Genomic DNA, 23,110 nt, shown 5'->3' on the forward strand with positions numbered 1-23,110 from the left:
GTGTAATATCATACTTTGTTGCACTGTTGAGGATATTTTACTGACTCTCTCTGAGCACTTTTGAGTAGAAACCATAATATATGTAGATCATTTCAGTTTGCTGCCATAATACTTCATGTTTGGTTTCCATTGTACATGCCGCCAATCCTGATTTGTGTTTCCTTCTCTTCTCCACATCTTTGAGATGTTCAAACATATGCATCTCTCCCAACCTGCCCAATCCATCCTATGTAGCACAATCCAAAGCACACATGATCTTGTAAATGTCAGGTTTCTTAGTGGTTGATAGTGAGATTTGAAGGCCTAGGCGATTAGAAAGTTTAATAAGAAACCTGCAAAAACAGTTTGTTTCGGTGCAAGGCCTGCGCTACAACAAATTATTTCTCTTGTTCTTACAGGATTCACTTAGCAGATGTCTAAGTAATATGCTAATGCCAATGACTCCATGGAATTAAAAGACTCATTAAGGGAGGCCCACACTATCATGCAAAAAGACAAACTATGCCTTAAATCCATTCAATTTCTGCATTTGGCACATTCATCAACTCATTTTTGTGCAAAGAGCATGCTATTCATCCCCCTTCAGCTCACATCCTTGTTATACAGCTTCCAAGGATAGCCTCTTGTTTTACCCTTGGCTTCCTCTATTCTATGAATAATCTCCTCCACATTAATGTGGCAACATCCACTCACCAACTTATAGGTCTCAATCATATCCCCTCTCCTTCTTCAATTCACAAGGCTCTACAAGTCAAGGTCCTTCTCATCACTGCCATAATTGATTGGGATGTTCTTACAGTTTTAGCAATGTGACTCCTAAACTTCAAGTCTTGGTCCAGTATCAGTCCTGGATATTTCATCTCTTCCACCTCTTTCAAAATTTCCCCATTAATTGTATACTATGCATTCCAGCCTTGCCTGCTAAATTTCATGACCTTACACTATGCAACATTAAACTGATAGCTCAATTCACCTGCCCACTCAACATAGTGTATAAAGAACCTCCTGCAAAGCTACGAGATCTGCTCTGCTTGTCATAGTTCTTCTGAACTTTGTATCATTGGCAAACAATAATGCTCTCAAAAGAGATCTCTGTGGTGCTCTGCTAGTGAACTTGCTCTTTTGGGATAAAGACCACTTTCCCATATACAATGTACTGATATCTATTTGATAGTTAATCACCTATCTGACTTACTAGTCTCTTATAGAATACCATCCATTTCAATTTAGTGACCAGCTCATTATGTGACAATCTATTGATAGCTATTGAAAAACCAAGTGTAACACCGTACATGTGTCTTCCTTATCCAATAAATTCATCACCATTTTTGTAGTTCATGAGCATATTGCTAAATATGAATTCCACTCCCTTTCACAAACCCATGCTGACCATCATAGAGAATATTGCTATTATCAATCCAATTCTGAATCCTAGTCCTCCCCAAACTCTCAAACACCTCAACAACCAAACACATAGATTGACCTATAATTTGTAGTCTTGGTCTTATTCCCTCACCCCTTCTGAAGTGGAATAATGTTTTCCACTTTCCACTCTTTAGGGACTTGCCCTTTGCAAGACAGATGCTAAACAGGTATGCTAATAGTGCCATTAATTCCCTGGATCATTCTTTTAAGACATGCAGTCAAGCCTTACTGTCTTATTAACATCAAGTTTACTCAATTCCACATATACCTCCTGCTCACTCATTATCATCAGTCCCTCCTCCACCATACATACTCTCTACACTCCAGCTTCTCATAATGTCACCTTCACAAGGATGAAATACCCTGATAAACTGCTCATTGAATACGTACTTATACTGTTGACATTTAATTATTATATATCCAGCAACATATGTAATCAGCTACTGCCTACAATAATATTATTTCATGAGTGATTAATTGATATTTGGCTGGATGGAAAGGAAATTGATAGTTAACAGTTATTAGACTAGGTTAATAAATGATTTTAAAATTTGAATGTATGTAGATAACTAATCCATTCCAGTTGAAATAGCTAAAGAATTATTGCTGAAGCATTTACCTGTCTGATGAGTGACGCATAGGTGAAAGGAGGACGGACATCTGCTGTCTTGTAAAATTCTCTATTCCTCTGAATTTCTACATACAGATATATAAAAATATAATGGATTTAAAAATGCAAAAATATTATATCCTGTAAAATATTTATACTAACGATACCTTGAAATAAATTTGAATAGGATTTTAGAATTCATCTATTTTTAGTAAGCTAAAGAATTTCCATCAAGTTTCCACTAGGATCATAAACATTGAAAATAAAACAAGCAAAATAATTTTGAAGTAAATATTTCTAACTTATAATTACCTTCTGTAATATCAACATTAACCCTTTCTGCCACCCTTCGTCGAATCGGGGAATCAGGGTATGTCGGTAAGTCCAGTCCTGGAAGCAGAAAAATTCATTCATAAGAGAATGTTTTGGATGATGATATTTTTTTTATGATATATTAATTTGTGAGTTTATCCAATTAAGATGATGGCTAAAAAAAGAAAATTCTAAATCTCAAACTTTTACCAGATAGGAGTTCGATGGATGAATAGCACCATTAAGTGGGAGTTCTAAAAAAAAGAAAAAGCTGTAGAGGATACATAAAGAGAAAAGCAATCAGCAAGCTCATGAACAATACAAGGCACAAGCAATAATGATGACCAGTATGGGTTATAGAAAAGTAAAGCAGATTATGAAAGACTAGCTTAGCAGACCAAAGAAAATCCCCAAAAGAGTTCTTCTGCTATGTTGAGACTAAAAGGAAGAACAGCTATGGAAGAATACCAGTCTGGTTGGCCAAGTGGTTAGTGTATCCACTCTTCAGCCAAAAGGCTGTGAGTTCGAATCCCGCCGTGGGCATGGATGTTTGTGATTGTCTGTGAAAATACTAGTGGTGGTGGGCAGTAGACAATGTTGGTTGGTGTAGCTACGGTTCGTTGTAGTTGGTGGATTGAGTGGTGGAGACAGAGAGTTATAGAGCAAGTACCCTCCCTCGATGAGTAATGGACTTCCTGGAGGCATCACGTAATAATAATAAGAAGAAGAATAATGAGTGCAGATGGTGAGGATGAAGATGAAGATGGATATACAGCTGGTGATTTGTACATGAGGATGGCTGATGGTAGACATCAAAGAATAGTATATGGGAGATATGAATCCAGGAGAAGATGGGCAACTAATGGTTTATCACAGGACTTAATATTTGACCACTGCTATTTAATTTGTACATTAATGATATATAACTGGTAATTAGCTTATGGAATTAATGATATAGGAAATGATTTAAGGAAAAATATTCAGTTGTTTACCAATCATGCAAACTAGGAAGAGTGAAAATCAATGAAGATGATGCAGAAATCCTGTAGGATGACTTAGACAGATTGGCAGTATGGTCAAAGGACAGCTGCCAGTTTAATGTGACAAAGTTTAAAGTCATATTGATGTTTAGCAGAGAAAGCATGTCTAGAGACAATAATTACTAACTAATGTTTTTGTGTCTGGCAAATACCAAGAGCAATTTTTAAAAAAATTATTATTTAATTATTACTTTCACATCATTTTTGATCTGGAGAAATCCATAAAAAAGAACATGTCAAGGATATGGAGTACAAAGGGGGGGATACATAAATCAGGACTAGTGTTTCATATAATGGAAAGAAAAATATCTCAAGTAAACTGGCAACTCACTAAACTGCCATACATAGAATTTAACAGTTATGTACATAGATTTAAAGAAGCAAGCAAATGGACACAATTTCCTATTCAATGTAATTAAAAACAGTCTCATCTTAAATCAACTATGGGTAGTGTATATAAAAGACCTGCATATTAATGAATTAGACTACGGGAGAACTTATACAGCACATGGCAACAATGAGCCACGCTTCTGACATCTTGCGATGATTATCAACATCTACTTCAAGTTTAATTTAAACAACAGTTGTTAATTCAGAAATCTCTCTCTGTATATATACCTTTTTTTTTGTTTGTTTGGTTTTTTTAATCTGAGGATGTACACAAAAGTGGTGTATGAAACTAGTAATTAAATAATAATTTCTTTAAAAAATTGCACATGGTATTCATCAGACACAAAGGTGTGAAAAGTTCAAGTCATAGAAACATTAAGGTGTTAATTACTAACTATACTTATTTAGCTAGTAAATTATTATGACAATATTTTGGTATAATAATTTATTAGAAGGCACACTAGCATGAAGGCAACAACAGACTGACAGTGAATGGTGAGATTCTACAATCCTAACTGGCACCTTCTATGGCTGCAGCGATGCTGAGATGTTGATATTGGCCATCAAAATATTAGCAAATCAAGCTAGAACCCACAGAAATCAATCAAATCTAGGACACTTTTTTAACCAATGGCTTTCCCCTTCAAAAAATCAGTAGAACTCACTCTGCACATTCCCTAAACCCCACCCATCCCTCTCCAAAATCCAGAACACAAAATATCCATTGGCATCCCCTACATCCAGGATACCTTAGAAAAATTTCACATGTTCTAAAAAGGCAAGACAGACTTCCTTCAAGCCAAACCAAAAATTAGCTACCCTATCTGCTCACCAGTAGATCCTCTCCATCATCTGAACCATTCTCAGGTCTATATCCTTACTCCTGCAAACTATCTTAGTTTGGACAAACAGGAAGAACAGCTAATATCCATCTGGAGGAACACAGCAACTATGTCCATTACCTGCACTACAGCTGTTTTGGGTAGCAAAGCATGCCATGGATAGGGATCAATGGATCCAATTGAACAAAACCTTCCTTTTATATAGAAGTAGATATAAATCTGAGAGTAGCTGCATTACTTTATCAAACACCTAGGAGACCATCATTTTGAGACTTTCAGCAATATTCCATCATTGCATCCACAGATGGCAGTCAGAAATGCAGGATCCCAGTTCTCATATTCAGTCGGTGTTTGCCATCCTGCTAGAGCACCTGCATATGTGTGCTTAGTATCTTTCATTGTGCCCATGAAAAAAATGTCTTGGTGGCCAAGGAGAAATAGTGGTATAATAATTTATTAGCTAAATAAATTTAGTTAGTAATTATTATCTCTGCGCATATGTTTATTCCACAAAACATCAACATGAGTGATAATCAATATCTAAGCATCTATATCAGAAAAGTGTAAGTGCAAGAAGAGATTACAAGATGCATACTACAATGTCAAAACTGAACTGAAGAAATTAATCCAGATATTTGGAAACGAAGACGAGAAATTGAAGTTTAGAGGACATACTGCAAAGGTTGGCCAAAATAGCACATCAGATTACTTGGTTTTGAAGAACACATTGAGAAGCAGAGATAGGGAGACTATTATTCCCCTTCATAAGGATTTAATAAGGCCACATTGGGCTACTGTGTGCAGATTCAGTAACTTAGATTACAGAGGGATGAGGAAGTGGTAGAATGGATTCCAGAGTGATCAAGACATTCCATAGACTTACCAAGCTATCCTTGGTAAGTCCATGGAATGCTCCACATGAGAATAGAATCCGAAGGTCTGTGGGCTACAGACTAGCTGATATACAAAAAGAGGGGACATGATAGAAAACTATATAGGCTTTACAGGACTAATACAAGATTTTTTCAAACATAGCTGGAAGGGAGAGAACAAGAGGTCATCGCCCTTGGGAAATGTATAAGTGTGTGGTTAGTGATGGTGTTAGAAAGGTGGTGAATGGGTGGAATGGATTGCCAGAAGTGGTTGTGATTGCTTCACTAGTGAATGAGTTCAAGAAGAGGTATAATAAATATTGTATGAATAATGATTAGTTTGAGCCTCCCTTCAATGAGTCTAATGGTGATGCCCAGGAAAATAATAACAACAATAATAATAATAATAATAATGAGCAGCAATCAGTTGTAAAGAACATGGAAGCAATTATGAAAGAGCCATTCTGTCTGAAACTAAAAGAAAGGACAGAGATCCTGGTTGGCCAAGCGGTTACCGTATCTGCTCTCCAGTCAAAAGGCTGCGGGTTCAAATCCCACCATGGGCATGGATGTTTGTAATTGTCTGTGGAAATACTAGTGGTAGTGGTGGGCGGTAGATGGTGTTGGTGTAGTTGTGGTTAGTCTATAATGGTGTAAGCAAAAATGAGAAAACAATGCAACAGTGGGCACCTCAATTATTATAAAAAAAAAGTATCTCATTTTCACCTTATTGTGTTAAGTTCAACGGCCTGTCACAACAAAGTAACTGAGCTTCACAGAGACTTCATGCTGTAAAAGGATGATTAATCCTATTCATATGTGAGATAGAGGTGAATGGAATGAAATACTTGGTTGGATGTTGTTATAGACCAGAAAATGTGGATGGTAGTGACTATGAAATGTATAATCAAATTAGCAAGCAAATAAGAAAAGAGTGATCATAATGGGCAGTTTTAATTATGGCAATATACATTGGAATGATGAGATAGCAACTGAAGTAAAGAAAAGGAGTTTCTTGAGTTTTTGAGGGATAACTACCTCAGACAGTATGTAACAGAGGGCACACGAGGATTGCGGATCTTGGATTTGGTCATCTCATCAGAGAATGTAATCATAAATGAAGTGTCAACTCACCCACCAATTGGTGAGAGTGACCATGAGGTGATTACCTGGGTGGTTGCCAGCAGTGTGAGGACCTCTGTAAGAAAAGAGTATATGTGGAACTACAAGGGGGGGGGGGGTGATTATGAAGAACTCAGGAGACAGCTTGCAGGTGTAGCATGGAATGAGGAGTTAGCTGGAAAAAAGATCAATGCAGCTTGGAGGATTTTCAAAAACTATCTAGTAGATGCAATGTCTAAATGTATTCCAAGGGTGAGAAAGTTAAATAAGGTAGGTGTGAAATGGATGAATAAAGAGATTAAGCATGCGGTACAGAGAAAAAGGGCATTATGGAGGCAGCATAAGAGAAGTGGAAATAACCAATTCCATGAGGACTACAAAGACCAGGCAAGGAGGGTGACTTGGTTGATGAGGGTAGCTAAAGAGAGGTATGAATAGCAGTTAGCTAATGAAGCCGAAAAGAATCCTAAGGAGTTCTTTCAATATGTAGCCAGCAAAAGAAAGAATGATTATGGAAGGATGACACTGATTGGAGAAAATGGTATAACGACAGCTGTTGCAGGTGTGGTGGAAACACTTAATGAGCAGTTCATAAAGGTCTTTCAATCTTGTGAATGTAACTTCATGGAGAGGTTGAGAGCAGTTGATGATGGGGAAGAGAGACTGACTGTAAGTGAGCAAGAGGTGTATGGGGAGTTGAGCAAACTAGATGTAAATAAGGCTGTGGACTTGATAATATATCACCATGTATTCTGAAGGAATGTGCCGGGAGTTGACGCCGGCCTTGACATATTTTTTAAATACAAGTCTTGCACTAGGTCAAGTTTCTAAATAGTGGAAGGAGGACAAGATTGTGCTACTTCATAAAGGAGGTGATCAAACTCAAGCATCAAGCTATAGGCCTATCTGTGTGTCAGGTGTTGTAGTTAAGTTGTTGGAGAAGCTTGTGAGAACTAGGATTCAGAATTGGGTTGACAACAATGGTATTATCTTTCATGGACAGCATGAATTTACTAAAGGGAGGTCATGTTTAGTAATCTACTTACTTATTACAATAAGGTGAGTGCTTCCATGGACAAAGGAGTAATATACTTAGATTTTGCAAAGAGTTTAGGTAGATTACTGCATGATAAGTTGATAGTCAAACTGGAGTGGATGGGATTGGATGCAGAGTCTGGTGGACAGGAGGAAGAGGGGGAGATATGATAGAGACCTACAAGCTATTAAGGGGTTGTTATAGGATCAATGCTAGAGAGGTTCTACAGAAAATAGTGGGAGAACCAGAGGTCATACTGAAGAATTGGAGACTGGCTATCTGATAGGTATCAACAAGTTGTGTATGGAGGAGCGATATCCAGGAAAAGGAAAGTTACTAGTGGCGTGCCTCAGGGGTCTGTTTTAGGGTCATTGCTGTTTAACTTGTATATTAATGATATTGGTGAAGATTTGGATGGAGATGTTCAATTTTTTGCAGATCATGCAAAGTTGGGATGAACCACGAAGAGTAGAGAAGATGTTGTGGCCTTACAAGAAGACTTGAATAAATTCAGTGATTGGGCACGGGAATGGGGATATGAGTTCGACGTTGCAAAATGTAAGGTTTTAAGATTTGGAAAACAAAAATGGGAATTAGAATTTATGCTTGGTGAGGATATATTGTTGGAGGTGGAGGCAATAAGAGTACTGGAGGTAATAGTGGATAAGGATCTGAAAGTTAGGAGACACATAGCCAAAATTGTGAAGACAACACAAAGGCTTCTGAGAATGATACGGAGGACACTGATTTGTAGAAGTAGTGAGATTCTTGTTCCATTGTATAAGGCTTTGATTAGGCCACACATGGACTATTGTGTGTCCTAACCAAATTTGTGCCCAGCTTTGGTCACCTGGTTTTCAGAAGGATGAAGAGATGTTGGAAAGGGTCCAGAGGCGACTGACTAAGCTAGTTTGTAACCTCTGGAATGTTGAGTATGAGGAAAGATTGAGAAGATGCAACTTACAGAGTCTGGTGGGAAGGGGGAAGAGGGGAGATATTATAGAGACCTACAAACTATTAAGGGGTTGTTATAGGATCAATACTAGAGAGCTTCTACAGAAAATAGTGGGAGATCAGGGGAGAACGAGAGGTGATCCCTGGAAACTGTATAAAGAGGGTGTGAATAGGGGAGTGAGAAGCAGGTTTTTTTATGCAGAGTTGTGAATGATTGGAATGCCTTGCGTGACAGTGGGTATCTGCAGAGAATTTGAGTGTGTTTAAAGCGCAGTATGATGAGCTTTGTGTTTGATAAAAGGAACTCCATGGGGTCTTGGGTAATAATAACACTAATAATATATCAGCTATGTCTATCAACTGCATGTATTCTCTGGATGTTTTGTCATTTTGAAGGATGTTTCTCAAGTTTCTAGGAAGAAAAAAAGCACATCACCTTCTAATGAGACCATGTAACTTATTTTCATTTCAATATTCCTTATAAAGGTCTTTGCATCCTAGCTGGCAGTTTGTGTAGTTGGTAGATTAAGTAGTGGAGATGGAGATTGTATTGTGGGTGCCCTCCCTTGAGTCTTTGGACACCTTGGAGGTGTCACATAATAATAATAATAATAATATTCAGGCAACAGTGACCAGAGAAAGGAAGAGTAGCAAGCTATAATACTCAATGCTAAACATGAGAAAAATGAAATTTCTTGAATGGTAGGAAATCTTAAATAGAGTGATGTGGCAAAATTTGAAATTGGGAAATTAGACAGTAAGACTTATTTGTGCCTATGATATCCCATAGAAAAGTTCTAGTAGAAGTATTAGAAAGGAAACTGCCATAAAGAAAAAAAAAAAAAAAGCTATCCTTGTTGAAGATCTAAGTAGCAGAGCAGGAAATGGATATCAAACTATATAGTAATATTTTAGGAAAATATGGAGAAAAGAGTAAAACTAATAATAAGTACCTGCCAGATTTCTATTTAGAACATGGACTAATCATTACTATCCCCAGATTTCAACAGAGAGATATGTATAAATTCATGTGGAGATGACACATAAGAAATAAAAAAAGTCTTACTGAATATGCTGTTGATAGTTATTTTCACAGTAGTTCAATATAAAGGAGAAATGAAATTCAAAGTGGTCATCTTTTAGTTCTGAGGAAGGTTGAAATGGATATATATTCAAAAGAAAAAAAAAATCTACCAAAGTGTTGAAAACAATCAAAGGCAAGTAACTTTTGGAGGTGATGTGTAGACTCAAATATAAAACTATTATTCAAGAAAAAATGAGAGATTGGAAAAAGAACAAAACTTTAGAGAACCTAAGGACTAATTCTACAAAAAAAAAACACTGATTAATTCAGCCAATGAAGCATATGGTACAACTGTTTGCAAGAATAGAAAAAACAAAATTTCACAGTAGAGGCATGTCCTGAAAGAATATAAAGAAAACTTTCTAAAAAGCTAAGCTATTTGTAAAAGCAGGTGAACAAAAGTCATAAGAAGCTTAGAAGATAAATACATGAAGGTGACAAAATATTCTGGAGATTATTAAACAAACTTAGAGGAAAGAGTGCTGTAAAAAGAATCTGAGATGATAAAGTGGCATAAATACTGAAGATAAAATATCCTGAATGACTGAAGTAATTAATTTGAAAGACTGTTAGAAGCGATAACTATTGACAGAACAAAGGCAGAAAATATTCAAGAGGAAAGAAGTAGAAGGCCCTTCCTTTGGTGAACTGCCTGCCTGGAGGAACTGCAGTCCAGTAATTCAATCCAATGATTCATCAAAGTATAATATTAATAATAATAACAACAAGACCAGAAAGAACATGATTGTATTTTAGTAGGTCTTCTTTTTTCTTGTTGCTAATGATGTAACGTATTACTTTTCAATCTTCATCCCATTTAAACACAATCATCATGATCACCAGCCATTTTCTGCTGCCTGCTGGACAAAAGCCTTCCCTATATATAAATGCATTGAATATGTCTGGCTAATGTATTTATTTCTAAAGTCAAATATGTAAGTAAGCAATTTTTAAAAAATTTATTATGAAATAAATATTGCAAGTATGGAGTAGAAATTTTGTTTACTACTGTAATCATAATATGCTAAAATAAAAATATTTTAACAGTAGCAAAAGTAATTTACCTGAAACATATCCCTTATCACTCAGCCTCCTCCGAAGTGGACCAATTGTATTTGGCGTAGGTGGATGCAGTGACTGAGTTAAGGAAGGAAGCAACCTGGGAGGGACTGACATTAATGGAGATGATGTTGACATTGTTGTCATACTTGACAAGGAGGGATGAGATGAATTGATGGGAACTATGGCTAACTGAGATGATGGAGGAATTGATGGCACAGGTAATAATGATTTTGTAGCTTGAGGAGCCTATAATGAGTAAATTACATATTAAAAAACCTGCATAATACATTATTAATTATTATTATTATTATTGACATCTGACCTTCGTGGAGTTAGAGACTCATCATTGGAGGTACACACTATTGCACACAAAGCTCATTCAACTGCACCTTAAACTGATTCAATGTGTTTACACAACATGCTCAGGCAATGCATTCCACTCACCAACCACTCTCCATGCAAAAAACCTTTACCTCACTCCTCTGCTCACATCCTCCTTATACAGTTTCCAGTGATGGCCTATTGTTCTACCCCTCTCCCATTCTATGAAAAATCTCTTCGATGTCAACCTGATAACAACCTCTGATTAGTTTATATGTCTTAACCAATCTATGAAGATTAAAGTTTAATTATAGCATTTAAACCCTGTAAACCATATATCAATAAAATTAATATATCATAACTATTGTTTCAGATAACAGTCCTGAAGTCAAATGATTAGTGTGATAAATTTTAAAAAATCCAATTATGTTAAAATCTATACATCCTCCTTGAAAAGCATATGAGACAGAAAAGGAAAAAAACCATATACACCTATATTTTGCCATTCTGCGTGGTCAGCATATCCACTCTCCAAAGAACTTAGGTTCAAATCCCATCATAAGCATGGCTGGTCATAATTGTCTTTAGCTGGGAGATGAATTTCATCACCCAGTGTGAGATATCCCACTCTACGTATCGGAGACCTGAAGTGGCTTGAAAAGGTCCATGTTTTGTTTCTAGAGCAAGGTTTCTAGACCATGGTTCCATGTTTCTAGAGCAAGATTATAAAATAAAAATACAAAAAAAGTATATAAAATTAATAAAAATAGAAAAAAAAATTCCTAGCCCAAGCATGACACTAATGTTTAATGGGCTTACTACTGTTATGCCATTGTTTTCTTAAATATTTTACTTCTATTTTCTCCTTGTGCCTACTGAGATCTGGCTTCTAAACTGACTTTCTGGGGCCATTTCTCTCTTCGAGCTCTGACGAAATTTATTTGTTTATACTGTGCCAATCAGAACTTTAGGATAGAAATTCTTATCCGAAGAAACTTTCCCAGAATTCAGATAATACCTTATATAGATTAAGTAGTTAGGTAGATTGAGTTCTCAGTATACAGTCATGGCCTTGACAATCTTAAATTCCCCTTTTTTCCTCTAAACATAGGTTCGATATCTTCGTGAGTGGTAAAATTCAATCTCTTGCTCAGACAAACTCAGGTATACATGGGTAAACATATTTATTATTTATCTAAGAACATTACAATTTAAACAACACATATAATCAAACAAATCAAGGTTAATACTAAATACAAATAAAGCAGGGTAATAATAATCGAACAGACAGGCTATTCAAACACACTCATGAGAATCTTATGTTCATCTATATCAAAAAACATGGATGTCTGTATTAAACTAGATTACTGCTACTAACGACCATACACATTAAACTTGGTCTAGACAACTTATGAACATAGACCACCAGTCCAATTCGATTAACACAGGAAATTGTCTCAAAAATTTCTCTCTCTTAATATAATTAACGGCTATTTTAGCCTGTTTTTATTTAGGAGTGTCCCTTATATTTAATACATTGGCTAACATAACTCAAAAGGGGTATATATATATTTTAGGGCATTATGGGCAAGTATAGAAGGCAATTATGGCAGAATAAAAAATGTACCCCTTTTGAGTTATGTTAGCCAATGTATTAAATATAAGGGACACTCCTAAACAAAAACAGGCTAAAATAGCCGTTAATTATATTAATAGTATTTAAGAGGAGTAGCGTGGGAATTTCCCAGAAATTATACTTAATCTCTCTCTCTTATTTTCTAAACTCTGTCCATTTACACCTTCACCAATAGATAACACATAAATGGGAAGATTTGTACATTACCACCTTGTTAGATAATTTCTCGATCCTTCCATCTGTTCTTTGTTATAGATTGTCCCTCTGCACGATGGATTGCCGCATGTGGGAGTCATGTGCTCATCCTGAATTAGCCTCTTGTTTCTTCTGAGCTTACGAACTTTTTGCGTTGCCGTTTCTAACACGATTTATCTTCAAAGGAATCCTTTGCTGCTTTCTCAAAGAGAAAATTTTTTTAGACCATCAGTTAGATCCACACTGATGGTCTAAAACTCGAACACTGCCGTCATCTCGTGCTATATTTTCTTCGATTCGCGTCGCTCAGCAACGGGTAACACGCTGCCACTTTGCCGTCTTCACACGTCTTGTCGGGTATCAGGCATGCTGATCCGCTTGGGAACTTCAAGCACAAGACCCATGGGGAGGGCACATGCGACTGGGGAACACCACAGGAACCAGGAGAAAAAATGTAAAAAGAAGCAAAAAGGAAGCCCCTCTCAACAATGTGAATCCATTTTAAACCCCACACTTGTCTACGAATGCCTTCCACGAATGCCTACTCATCGCTCATTATGTCATCTTTGGTGGTCAAACTGCAACCTTTGAACTTTCGTTCGCACAATGATACACGACTTTATACATGGCATATTTTAACATTGATGTTTTTGACAAATTAAGATTCCATCTATTTTAGACAATAACCTTAAACATAGTACAATTTAATATTTATTTCCTACTTCGATTTCATTTTAATTTAACATTCAACCTCTTCTTTTATATTTTAATTCCTTTTTAAGCAAAGTTAATATCTGCATCTTTACATATTATGTCTGCTTTGCCAAGAGTACAAGTATGCTTTTGCTTGATATTGTTCTCTTGTTAAATCTTGAATGGAGCAGTTTCTATTCTTGATAGAGCCACCATTCAAGATCTAACACTACCTTTCGTGAGTGGGAATCCCATAAAAAATTTAAAAACAATTATACAATTTGTACATTGCAGTCAACATTGTACACATATTAATCCGACTAAAATAGATTAATTTACTCATGAGATAGAGAATAAAACTGTAAGCCTTCTGTAGAACTATGCACTGATGAAGACATTTTCAAATTAAACAAAAAAGTTGCTAAACCCAATTAAATTAAGCCTAATAATAACACATACTGATTTATTTGAGCCACAGCAGTGCTTAGCCAGAACTGGTTTCAGGAATGGAAGGTAGTAAATGAGTAGAATGCATTGCCAGAATCGATGGTAAATATGCTAATGTTGAGAGAATTTAAGATAAGATATCATTATTCTCCTCATCAGACCCCATGGAGTCAAAAGAATCATCATAGAAGGTCCCAGTGTCACACACACACACACACACACACACACACACACACACACACACACACACACACACACACACACACACACACACACACACACACACACACACACACACACACACACACACACACACACACACACACACACACACACACACACACACACACACACACACACACACACACACACACACACACACACACACACAATTCATGAAACCTTAAATGTATCCACTATATCTGCACTCATTGCACTCTCAGCTAATGCATTCCAATTGTCTACTACTGCCAATTTATATCTCTCAATCCTTTTTTCCCTCCTCCTTCTATCCACTAAACTTTGCAAATTGCATTCCCTCAATTTTTCTTCATATTCAACATTCCAGAGACCAGAAACCATCTTAGTCAATTGTCTCTGGACCTTTTCCAATATCTTTCATCCTCTGGAAAACCCTGACCAAATCTTTGAACAGTAATTCACATATGGCCTGTTCAAAGCCTTATACAATGAAACCATAATCTCCTTACTTCAATACATCAGTGTCCTCTGCATCACTGCCATAATCCATTGTGCTGTCCTCCCAATTTTAGCAAGGCATTCCTTAAATTTTAGGTCCTCATCCACTATCATTTCCAATTCCCTTATCTCCTCCTCCTCCTCTAAGATATCCCCACCAATTATATTCTGTATTCCATCTTTGCTCCCCAAATTTTAAAACCTTTCCATAAAACTGAACAGGAAACCTATTTACTTGCCCACTCATTCAGCCTATTCAAGTCCTGTAAAATCATCAAATGGCTTTGCATCTGAAGAACTCATCAGAGTTCTTTACAGCTTTGCATTATCTGCAAATAATTGCTGTTACCATTCAAACCTTTTTCAATATTGTTAACATTCAACGTGTGATAAGTATTGTTTTGTATAGAATATAAGGACCTCACTTCTATTCTAATTCACTGCATGTCTTGGTGGATAGTTTCCTCTCTTCAAATTTCTCGCCATGATGTGGAATCTCAAGGGTATTTTCATCCATTGCTCTTCCTCCTGTACATAAATAATTTCTCACTGAACTCAAATCCTATCCTTGGATTTATTCTTCTTCTATTCCTCTTCTTCAAATAACAAATCCTGTGGTGCACAAACATTCCAGGCTTCAAGACCTTACATAGATCAATGTTACCAAAACTCTTCACAAGATATATCTCACCTCACATTCCCTTATCTTAGATAATACCCAGATCTCCAGGTCAAATCAGATTTCTTTTCTTGGGCTCACTTACACCTCTGGCTTCATTTCATCTACCTCCACTCTTTGAAATAGCCTTCCTCACATTGTGTGAGGAAGGCTGATATAGAAACAAAAGATAAAAATAAATTGCTAGTGTGTGAGTTATTTTTAATTTAACCTCCTATAATTATGTATATTGGTGAAAACAAGGAATGCATTTTGTACTCAAAACACTATATTTAATTCAAAAATATTTTCAATATAAAGAAATGATTTATAATAAGTAAATCTTACTGCTTCAGGTTTGGGACTGTTGCTACTTTTACTGTTTCCAGTGGCACTGCTAGACATAGGAGTTTTCATATGTAAATGTTCCATCATTGCTTGAAGCCTATCTTTTTCCTTGTTTAGTTGGAGTTCTAGTTGCGATACCACTTGCATCTGAACTCGTGCTTGGGCTGTGCTTCTGTCATCTAACTGGTGTTCTGTATTCAAGTGTCTAAATGGTATTTGTAATGATATGTATTAAAGATTACAAAAATTTGTTCATTAACTGATTTGGTAAATAAAAACACTGGTAACATTTTTTCATGCATTTATAGAAGTTTTTTAAAAAGATATATACGTAGGCTGTTCAATAAGTTATAAGACTATATTTATACAGAAAACAGATTACCTTTAATCGTCATCATTTACATGGTCTTTTTCGAAGTAACTACCGTGAGACGCGATGCATTTGTCCCAATATTGCGTCCACTTCTTAAACACATGTAAAAGTCCGTTTTTTGAGTTGTGCTCTGTGCACAACTCAAAAACCTGACTGTGCCATTAACTTGGCTGTTTAATGAAAGCCTTGCAATGGGACAGGTTCCTAGAAATACCATTATATTAAGGATCATTGTACCATTGCTTAAGGATCGTGGTAGAATGGAAGCATCAAACTATAGGCCTGTTTGCATTGCTTCTGTAATTAAGATTTTGGAGAAAATTGTTAAGAACTCATATACAGAATGGGGAAGATAGGGTAATATTATTTATTTAGGCAATGGAGGCCTGAATAATAATAATAATAATAATAATAATAATAATAATAATAATAATAATAATAATAATAATAATAATAATAATAAATGCAGTTATACACACTGCCTGGGCAAAATATTATCATCACTGTCATAATTGTTGCTGGTATTGTTCAAGAGATTAGAAATATATACACGTTAACACAAAAATAATGTTTAATTTGCCAAATATTTTGGTCTGAATATTACAGACCATCTTCAGTGGCTACATAGGAATAGTTTTAAAAAACAAAGTGGAATACGAACAATTGATATGAACATTCATACGTTCTATGTATGAATGATTAATTGTTTGTATTCCACTTTGTTTTTTAAAACTATTCCTATGTAGCCACTGAAGATGGTCTGTAATATTCAGACTGAAATATTTGGCAAATTAAACATTATTCTTGTGTTAACGTGTATGTATTTCTAATTGTTCAAGAGTAGTTTGCAATTCTGAATGCAACAGCAACTGCTAGGTGTTACAATGGCAGTTATATATTTTATAGATTTGAATTCCATAGAACACATCCAGGATTACTTGGGTTGAAAGATCTAGCATATGAAAACTCTATTCTGAACATTTGCAGATCTGTGGAAATTCAAATCCATAAAATATGACAGCCATGGTAATATCTGGAAGTTGTTGTTGTGTTCAGTGAACCATTCTCCAACAACACCAGCAACATGGTATATAGCATTTCTAGTAGAACACACTTCTTCCATCTAAAAAGAAGTGATTGGGTGTCCCTTATCAACCACAATGGTTGACACTTTGTAGCATTCACAGTATTAATTATAAGTATTAGGGCTTTAAGAAATTCCCAAGAAAACATCCACCATACCATAATGCCACCACTTCCTGCTGTCCACACATCATCAGGGTGATTCTCTTCCCATTTGTTTAATCCACCACCATCCATACAGCACAGCTGGAAATGAGGTTTATCCGAAAACATTTATTATTATTATTTATGATTATTATTATTATTATCCAGGCCTCCGTTGAGTCAAAAGACTCATCGTGGGAGGCAATGTTTAGGAAACACAAAGTTTATCATACCACTACTTGAACTCACTGACCGTTCCTGCTCCAACCACTCTCTCAGGCAATGCATTCCAAGGTTCAACCACCCTCCATGCAAAGAACCACTCCTCATCCTCTTGCGTACAGCCTCCTTTCATAACTTCCAGGGATGGCCCCTTGTCATCACTCCTTCCCACCTTTCCACCAAGTGAAAGAACTCTCCAATATCTACCCTGTAACTGCCTCTCAACAGTTTAAAAGGCTCGATCATATCAACTCTCCTTCTTCTATCCACCAAACTCTGCAGTCCGCATTTCCTCAGTCAATCCTTATAACTCATATTGTGCAGTCCTGAAACGATATTTGTTATCCACCTCTGTACCATTTCCATAGTCAATTTATCCCCTTCAAATCCTGGGGACCAAATCTGAGAACAATAATCTAAGTGCTGATCAGGGTCTTATACAACGGAATGATAACTCTTTTATCTCTGCAGGTCAGCGTCCTTCTGAGTATTACAGCAATCTTCTCTGAGTTACCATCACCACCTTTGCAATATGCTCCTGAATTTCAGTTTTCTATCAATCATCACCCCCCCAGATCTCTTGTCTCCCCTACCTCCTCCAGTACAGCCCCTCCACTCGAGTATGCACCTCCCATCGATGGATCCCAAACCTCAAGACTGTATTTTGCTGCATTAAACCGACAAAACCATTCATTTTCCCATCTGTCTAGTTTATTCAAATCCTCTTGCAGGGCTGCCACATCTGCACTATTATTGATAACCCTTCCCAGCTTCACATCATCTGCAAACAACTGAATGTCCCCTTGCAATCCATTGATCATTAATATAAAGGTTGAACAATACAGGTCCCAGTACTGAGCCCTGTGGAACCCCACTTGTAACCTTCTGCTTCCTTCATATTGCTCCACCATACACAACTCTCTGATACCTATCAGTCAGCCAATCCTGAATCCATGTGAATAACCTGACATTTAAACCCATGTGCTGCAACTTAGACATCAGCTTATCATGTAGCACCCAATCCAAAAAAATGGCAGTATATGCCTTTCCCTCATCAACTGCTCTTGTCACTTCATTATAAAAGGCAATCATATTACTAAAACAAGAGTGCCCCACAACAAATCCATGTTGATTCTCACAGATAACATTACACTCATCTGCCCAATGTTGTATACGGTCCCTAACTAATTTCTCCAAGATCTTAACAACTACTGATGACACACAAACTGGCCTATAATTAGACACTTCCAGTCTGCTACCGGCCTTATGCAATGGCACTATCTTACCTTCCCTCCATTCTATAGGTACCTTTCCTTCAGCCAGACTTTTATTGAAAAGCCTGGTCAACAGAGCTGTCAGTTCTTTAGCACATTCTCTCAAAACCTGTGGTGAAATACCATCCAGTCCAACAGCTTTATTAGTATCCAGAGTACTCAGTATTTGGAACACACTCTCCTCTTGCACCTCTAAACCCTGATCCTACCCTATCCCTCTAGTATTAAAACCTCCTCCAGGATGAAATACTCCAATAAAGTGCTCACTGAACAACTCCACTATGCCCATTTTTATCTCACAATGTCATTCTTCCACAATTGTTTCTTCACCTACTGGCCACATAGCTAAAAAAATTCCCTAGGATTTTCTTTGGATCTTAGTGCCAATCTCTTCTCATATTTCAGTTTTGCCTTTCTTACCATACTAGTCACTCTCCTGGCTTGTGTCTTATATTCTTCATGCATCTGCTCTTCACCTGTCTCCTTATATCTCTTCCATAGCCTCTTTTTCGCATGGAGTTTCTGTTTAGTATTGTTTGTCATCCACTTTACTCCAAATTGTGTCCTCTTCTTCACTTGTGGAATACAGCTTACTATTGCTGCTAACAAATATTCCTTCACAATTTCCCAAGCACTAATGATATCCTGGCCTTCCAATTCCTCCCTCCATGAAACTTCCCAAAGTGGATGTCTGCATGTCTATTCATCTTCCAAGTCAAAACCACATGGTCACTCTCTCCAACTGGTGGGAGAGAGTGACCATGTGGTCATCTCACTTATTATCAGCTCTTCTGATGCCATGACCAAATCCAAAACTCTTGAACCTCTTGTTCTCTCTATTACATGTTAAGATATTTGTCCCTCAAGAATTCTAGAAATTCCATTCCCTTATTGCTATATACATCTTCCTCTCCCCAATTTATACCATTGTAGTTAAAATCTCCCATAACAATCATTCTTCTTGCACTTGCCAAGCTCAACTGTCTAAACATCTCCTGGTCACTACCCTCTGTGCTCCTTAGTTTGTAGCAACACCCTACTAAATATCTCATCTTGCCTATCTCTACCTCACACCATATGCTTTGAAAATCATTAGTGTCACTGCCTTTCAAAGCCTCCACTCTTAGAGGACATAAGTCATCACTTATCATAAGCAGTACTCCACCACCATGCTTTCCCTTTCTATTCTGCCAAAAAATGCTGTACCCTGCTACTTCTATTCCTGTTATTATATCCTGTTCTGTCAACCACGTCTCAGTAATGAGGGTGGTCTGAAAAGTTCTCGACCTAACAATGAAAAATTGAGTTTAAAATTTCAAAATTATTTTTATTTTTCAACATAATCTCCCTTGAGACTAATACATTTATTCCAGCAATGCTCCAGTGCTATTAGCCCATCCCTGTAGTGGTTCAGTAAGATCTGCAAAATACCCTGAAGAAAAACGCTGACCAGCGAAGTAGAGTTTTAGTTTTGGGAGGAGATAGAAGTTAGAGGGAGCCAAATCTGGGGAATAGGGTGGATGTTCCAACAATGCATAGTGCAGATCCCTTAATTTTCTCACTACCAAAACACCTTTGTGGGCAGGTGCATTGTCCTAATGAAAGATGATTTTTTTTCTTTAGCAAACCAGGTCTTTTCTCACGAATTTTGTCGTCTGGTTAAAAGATTTGAATAATATTCCCTGGTTATTGTTTTACCCTTTTCAAGATAATTAATAAACAAAATGCCTTTAGAATCCCAAAAGACCAATGCCATGACCTTTCCTGCTGATGGAACCGACTTTGTCTTCTTTGGCATTGAACAACCGGCTTCTGTCCACTGTTTTGACTGCTGTTTGGATTCTGGTGTGTAATGGTGAATCCAAGTGTCATCGATAGTAATAAATCGACATTCAAAATCAGTTTTATTCTTGTTAAAACGCTCCAAGCACTGTTCAGAGATATTCATGCGAGTGCATTTTTGATCTGCTGTGAGCAAGCGTGGCACCTCTCCTGCGCAAAGCTTTTTCAATTCTTCATGCAAAATATATTATACACATTCTTTTGAAATGCCTATAGTCTCAGCAATTTCATGCACTTTAATTCGACGGTTATCCAATACCATATCGTGCACTTGATCAATGTTTTCTGATCTTGTTACACTTTTTGGACATCCTTCATGTGGATCGTCTTCGAGGCTGGTACGGCCACATTTAAACTCAGCAGCCCATTTCTTAATTGTCGAAAATGAAGGAGAAGAGTGCCCATAAACTTTTATAACTTCAAATTAATTTCTTTTGCCATTACAAAGAATTTTATAACAGCATGATACTCAATTCTATCCATTTCAAGGGATATGGACAACACTTTTGCTTCAGGCAGCTGTATAAAACAAACTACTCGATAGAATGACTTGCAATTTCACATGGATGCTTATGACAGATGTACCAACTTAGAAAAAAAAATCTCCAAGGCCAAGAACTTTTAAGACCACCCTCATACGTTAATATCATGGGTGAACTACACATATTAAAAAAAATTATTGCCAAACTCACCTCCCTTATTTCTGATAGATATCTGCTAATGCCACAATTATCAGAAATAAGGGAGGCGAGTTTGGCAATAATTTTTTTTTAATATGTGCAGGTCACCCATGATATTAACGTATGAGGGTGGTCTTGAAAGTTCTCGGCCTCGGAGATTTTTTTTCTAAGTTGGTACATCTGTCATAAGCATCCATGTGAAATTGCAAGTCATTCTATCGAGTAGTTTTTTTATACAGCTGCCTGAAGCAAAAGTGTTGTCCATATCCCTTGAAATGGATAAAATTGAGTATTGTACTCTAAAGAACCATAATAATCCACACTTTTGTCATTATTAACTTGTAATGTCTCCCAACCTTCTCTCTCTGAATCACCATAGTTTCTTACTTTCCTGGGCATGATCAATTACATTTACCACTCTTTCCACATTTCTTTCTTTCTGTAACTGGTTACTGTACTCTCAATGCTACACCTCTTATTTCACTCATACACTTTACTCAGGGCCAATGGAGAGGATTCAAGTCCTGGTGAAAAGTTTTTCAGATCTTCCACAAGGACTAGTAATGATAATGTTAATACTGAGAAAGACAAAAACACGTGCAATATTGCCAAGCCTCAGGCACCTTCCAGGCTGCTGACCATGGGAGCTCTTCTCATCCCTGTGCTTACTCATCTCACATCATTTAATTTGTACTTCATAATCAGTCTCTCTTAACCTTAAATCCATCTTCTTCTTCTTTTTCCCATCCTTCACAATTTGTTTCCCATGTTCCTTGGTTTATTACTCTTCCATATCAATACTCATTTTATCCATCCTCTTTACACTCATTTTCTAACAAAAGGTGCAAAAAAAAAAAAAAAAAAAAAAAAAAAAAAAAAAAAAAAAAAAACAGCCCATCTCAGCTTCATCCAAAAAGTTTTAGAAAAGATTTCTCACATAATTGATGGAATTCAAAATTCAGATCTTTCCAATCCTATGGTATATTCATCATTCTTCTTTAGCCTCGCATGAGAATAAAGCTCTCAGCAAACTTTCTGTTTTACTCTTTTTACTTCCAAAATTATAAATGTGCATATTGGTAGATATAGAAAACAAAACATATCAGAAGTATAGAACTGAATAAAGAGGTGTGATCAGTCTTTTTATTTTCTCTCTCATGTGTATTCAGCTCAAAAGATATCCACTGGAATATTTGTACCTAAAGTACAAATGTATGAATTGATAACTTGTCCACTGTCAACTATGGATGTGAAACCAGGATATTTATGGCATGGATGGAAAATCTGTTGAGAGCTTTTCCACTTGGTTATAGTATAAATTAAAGATGTGAAGAAATTATATTCTTGGTTTAATCCTTTATCCAAGTCTAAGCAAACAAAGTTTGTGCATGGAGTAACTTTGCAACTGGGCAACTCGTATATAGAGGCTAATGGCTTCACATCACTTGCCTTAGTATCCATAATACAATGTACATATCCTTACAGAGATGTATAATGCAATGCATTATGGGAAGGGTAACTACCCAGACCGGTTTTTTGACCTTTATTAAGGTTTCATCAGTGGGAGCCAAACCCAGAAGTGATATCAAGATTGAAGTAATGCAGAAGTCATATTCCCACATACAAGTAGCCAAAATGGTGTCATGCCTTATTACTAAAATACTCTGGATTAGAGATAGATGTTGAAAGTTTTCCACTTGGAATCTGATTTCAGATTTTGAAATCAGATTCCAAAAAAGCAAAATC

General features: G+C 36.6%; 1 protein-coding gene across 1 annotated transcript in view; it reads right to left on the reverse strand.

The window, feature by feature from the left end:
• The window catches only part of LOC150101959 (forkhead box protein P1-like), a 227,939-nt gene that overhangs the window by 121,387 nt on the left and 83,442 nt on the right, over nt 1–23,110 (reverse strand). The window contains exons 6-9 of the mRNA XM_090399943.1: nt 15,747–15,951; nt 10,752–10,995; nt 2,348–2,425; nt 2,045–2,121 (exon numbers count right to left, since the gene is read on the reverse strand). Coding sequence (XP_090256069.1) covers nt 2,045–2,121; nt 2,348–2,425; nt 10,752–10,995; nt 15,747–15,951 — 604 coding nt within the window. The remainder of the gene's footprint in view (nt 1–2,044; nt 2,122–2,347; nt 2,426–10,751; nt 10,996–15,746; nt 15,952–23,110) is intronic.

This window comes from Typopeltis vanoorti, chromosome 11 (genome assembly GCF_054136105.1).
Source record: "Typopeltis vanoorti isolate ZY-2024b chromosome 11, IOZ_Tvanoo_1.0, whole genome shotgun sequence".
NCBI classification, from domain to species: Eukaryota; Metazoa; Arthropoda; class Arachnida; order Uropygi; family Thelyphonidae; genus Typopeltis; species Typopeltis vanoorti.